This window comes from Canis lupus, chromosome 33, assembly GCF_003254725.2.
Source record: "Canis lupus dingo isolate Sandy chromosome 33, ASM325472v2, whole genome shotgun sequence".
NCBI classification, from domain to species: Eukaryota; Metazoa; Chordata; class Mammalia; order Carnivora; family Canidae; genus Canis; species Canis lupus.
Genome location: NC_064275.1, coordinates 25,744,275 through 25,748,503, shown reverse-complemented (window position 1 = coordinate 25,748,503; position 4,229 = coordinate 25,744,275). Strand labels below are relative to the sequence as shown.

Genomic DNA, 4,229 nt, shown 5'->3' with positions numbered 1-4,229 from the left:
TCTCCCCGGCGCCGGCTTCTGGAGGCCCGCGACACCCTGTCCTCCCCAGGACGTTCAGGCAACGCTGTTAAGCCAGCAGCTTTACGGTCGGGGCATTACCCGGCTCAGCGCCGCTCGCCTCCCTCAGCCTCAGGCCCAGGCCGCCGCGACCACCGACCTGCGGAACCAAAGGCGTCCCCGGAGCCCAGGCTCAGGCCGGCGCCGGCGGGGGGAGCGGGGTCCACGCTACCTACTCGCCGCAACGTAAAGGGAATCGGGAAATCCAGTCCTTTCTTGTGACACGGTTTCCAAAAAAGAAATGAACGTTCCTTGAAATAGTCGCCGCTAGCCAGGGAGGCCGGGGACGAGCCCCGGACACCCGCATCCTCTCGCCGAAGGACGCCCTGAGCTTGCGCTTGCGCTCGGCAGCAGCCGGCGGAGGCCACCGGAAGGAAACGCCGGCGCCTTCCTTTGCGCAGGCGCAGGCGCAGGCGCAGGCGCAGGCGGGCCTCTCCCGTGGGGCCCCTCGGCGCGAAGTTGGGGTGCGCATGCGCTCTGCGGTGGGGCCGCCGGGTTGGCCGTGAGGCGGCGACGCCGCGCGGCGCCGTGTTATCCGCGGCTTGGAAGCGCCTGGGCCGCAATTCGTGATGCTTACGCAGGTTTGGTTTTGTTCTTTTTTTTTTTACTTTCTGAAATCTTTTGTGTAAGGCGGAGATTGATTCGTGCTCGTCTGTCTGACTGGCGGGCTTGCTCAGCGTCCGCCTACGTGCGGGGGCGGGGTGGGGGCGGGGCGGCGAACACCCTTCCTGCGGCTCCCACGCGCCCCTCAGCGCCGCGCGCGGCCGTGGACGCCCGGAAACCACCCCCAGCGCCACGCTTGCCGACGGCGCGTTGGACCCGTTTAATACTGTTTCTCCAGTAGGAAGCGAGGAGGCAGGAAAGGGGTCCGAGCCGTGCCGCTGAGTCGTTGTACGTGGTCAACACAGACCGGAAATTGTAATCCTCAAAAGACCGATTATTTTTGAGTCTGATGCTTTTAATCTTCATTTTTTGCCGGGCAGAGAGTCCGAGTATGGGGCTGCCCGGTTCCGGGCCGGACGCTGACCCAACCCACTGACCCGGAGCTTCAGAACCATGGCGACGGAGGCAGGAGAGGCCAAGGCGGAGTCGGGCCTCCTCTCCTCAGCCAGTCGGAGCAAGCAAATGCCTGAGAAACCAGACTATGCTCTTAAATTCACTCTGGTGGGACATACGGAGGCTGTGTCGTCAGTTAAGTTTAGTCCTAACGGAGAGTGGCTAGCAAGTTCTTCCGCTGACAAAGTAATTAGGATTTGGGGAGCCTATGACGGGAAGTATGAGAAGACACTCTCTGGTCACAGCCTGGAGATATCAGATGTTGCCTGGTCATCAGATTCCAGCCGTCTTGTTTCTGCCTCAGATGATAAAACGCTGAAGGTTTGGGATGTGAGATCTGGAAAATGTTTGAAAACCCTGAAGGGGCATAGTAATTATGTTTTTTGCTGTAATTTCAATCCACCATCCAATCTCATCGTTTCAGGATCTTTTGACGAGAGTGTGAAAATATGGGAGGTGAAAACAGGAAAGTGCCTCAAGACTTTGTCTGCTCACTCTGACCCGGTGTCTGCTGTTCATTTTAATTGTAGCGGGTCCCTGATTGTGTCAGGTAGCTATGATGGTGTCTGTAGAATTTGGGATGCTGCATCAGGCCAGTGTTTAAAAACACTTGTTGATGATGATAACCCGCCCATCTCTTTTGTAACATTTTCTCCAAATGGAAAGTATCTTCTAATTGCAACTCTGGACAATACTCTTAAACTGTGGGATTATAGCAGAGGAAGATGCCTGAAAACATACACTGGTCATAAGAATGAGAAATACTGCATTTTTGCAAATTTCTCAGTAACTGGTGGAAAATGGATTGTGTCTGGTTCAGAAGATAATCTGGTTTACATTTGGAACCTTCAGACTAAAGAGATCGTACAGAAACTACAAGGTCATACAGACGTCGTAATCTCAGCAGCTTGTCATCCTACAGAAAACATCATTGCATCAGCAGCATTAGGAAATGACAAAACAATTAAACTGTGGACGAGTAATTGCTTATCCCTTTAGAAATCAAGTAGTAGAGCCAAGTTGGAAAAAAAGTATTTAAGAAGATGGGTTTCTCTTAAGTTTGGCATGGTTTTGCATTTCTTTTTAATAGTCTTAAGACTTCAGACCTATTACCTAAATTTACAAAGCAAGACAATTGGAAAAGCAAGTCTAAAACTTAGGGCTTCTCACCCTTAATCTTCAGGTCTGGTAATAACTTATGTCTGTCCCTGAACAGATGGCCATTCTGTGTCTTTCAATATTTTTGAAAAATATTTGGAAGTAAGGTTCACAAAATAGGATGACTGATTAAATAAGGGGAGCCAGAGTTTGGAATCACTCCAGTTATTGGTTTGGAGGATGAATAAGAGCATAAGCCTGGGATAGTGGTGGATTGGAGATGTATGGCAGCTGCCACTTACATGAAATGGTTCCATGGAACCAAGTCCATATAAACTGGGGAAACTAAGTCATGGTTAGGTTTGTTGTGAGAGTCTGAACATTTTAAGTTGTATGGTTTTTTAAAAAATGATTTTGAGAGAGAGTTCCAGTGAGAGAGTACAAGCAGGAGGAGGACCGGAGGGAGAAGCAGGCTTCCCACTGAGCAGGGAGCCCAATGTGGGGCTTGATCCCAGGTGGGATCATGACCTGAGCCAAAGGCAGCCAATTAACCAAATAAGCCACCTGAGTGCTCCACATTTTAGGTTTTTTATCAAGATAAAAACTAAAAATAAACTGGAACATCATAAATGACATTTTCCTGAGGGACTTCTCCACTACCCTGTCATATTGTGCCCTCATGATTATCAGGCAAGCTACATGTCTAAATGGTGAGGCTATTCTCTTTCACTGTGTCTGACGAGTAACTCCTACCCCTACTTTAAACTCGGTTCAGAAATCACCACTTTGTGGACCATCGCTGCCTACCTGACTCCAATCACACCACACAGCTAAGTTAGATTTTTTTCTTTCTATAGCTTCTGTTATAAAGTTCAGAATATATCTTTTACCAATTTGTTTTATAATGATTTCACCGGCCATGTTTCCAGCATATTACAAGCTCTAGAAAAAAATAGGTTTTTATTCATTTTTGTTTTCTCAGTATTTATATATATAAGGGACTACGGTAATGTTTGAATGACAATGAATTATACTATCACCACTTCATTTCTTGCCTATTTTTCAATAAATGTTTGGAATCATATCCCCATACTATAAAGTGTAAAACGGTTTCTGCCAACTTTACCTACAGCGACATAAACGTGGAAAAAAATCTAGAAATTAGCACAATAATTGAAAGTAACAGGGCAAAACTTAATTTTTTGGTATTCTTTAGTAAAATAGTGCTTATTAAATCTGATTTGCCTGACAAGTTCTGAGGAATATAAGGTATTAGAGTTATTAGTAAGGTATGACTGCCAAGAAGGTATTATGTGAGGGTACGGGAAGAATTGGGATTTTTTTGTTTGCTTGGGGCAAAAAGAAAAGATTAAGGATAGGTGAAGTTTTGCTTTTAGCTGAGGGTAGAAAAAGCCCCAGTCTCTTTTCCCATGGGTCACAAAGGCAATTAGGTCTTTGAGCCTCTGTGTTGTGCCAGATGCCCGCCCAGGAGAAGGGCTCCCGTTTTTTCTCTTGTAATCCTCTAACTTGCTCTTCGAGGGAACTGTCACTGTGATGTAGGTGACAGATCAAGACTTAGGAGAATCTACTTTGCCCCAAGGTCACAACCCTTAGACGCTGAATGTCCAGTGGTGGGAAAGAGCCCTGCAGGTTGTGCCTGGAAGAAAGCAGTCATGTGGAGGTGTTCTGGGTCAGGAACTCCCAGACCAGACTTAAATAGCCACAGCTGGACCAGTCTTTCTGGCTCTTTCTCACCGGCATCTTTAAAATAAGGTATGAAGTTGCTTTTAGGTTACATATTTTGGGAACATAAGAGCCTCTCACCCCAAACTTCTTTTCTCTTCCATGGTGCTAGAATTCTGTGTATGACCTGACAAAACAACAGAAGTCAAAAGGTATATACGCAAATGATTGATTTTGAGTTTAGTAGCATATAATGGGTAAACTTAGGTAGGTACTCTAAGTTACTGAATAGGAGAATGACACAAAATGAGAAATGATCATGTAAATTCTTGCTG

General features: G+C 46.9%; 1 protein-coding gene across 3 annotated transcripts; it reads left to right on the top strand.

The window, feature by feature from the left end:
* The first annotated feature begins 496 nt into the window (after positions 1 to 496).
* Positions 497 to 3,295, top strand: WDR5B (WD repeat domain 5B). 3 transcript variants are annotated; one of them, XM_025475430.3, is made up of 2 exons: positions 497 to 638; positions 1,041 to 3,295. In XM_025475430.3, exon 2 carries the CDS (start codon positions 1,114 to 1,116, stop codon positions 2,110 to 2,112), a length of 999 nt encoding a protein of 332 aa, XP_025331215.3. In that variant the 5' UTR covers positions 497 to 638; positions 1,041 to 1,113; the 3' UTR covers positions 2,113 to 3,295. The 3 variants fall into 3 exon arrangements, with proteins under 3 accessions (XP_025331215.3, XP_025331213.3, XP_025331214.3); XM_025475428.3 differs by having other exon boundaries at positions 510 to 638; positions 899 to 3,295; XM_025475429.3 differs by having other exon boundaries at positions 516 to 638; positions 902 to 3,295.
* The last annotated feature ends 934 nt before the right edge of the window (positions 3,296 to 4,229 follow it).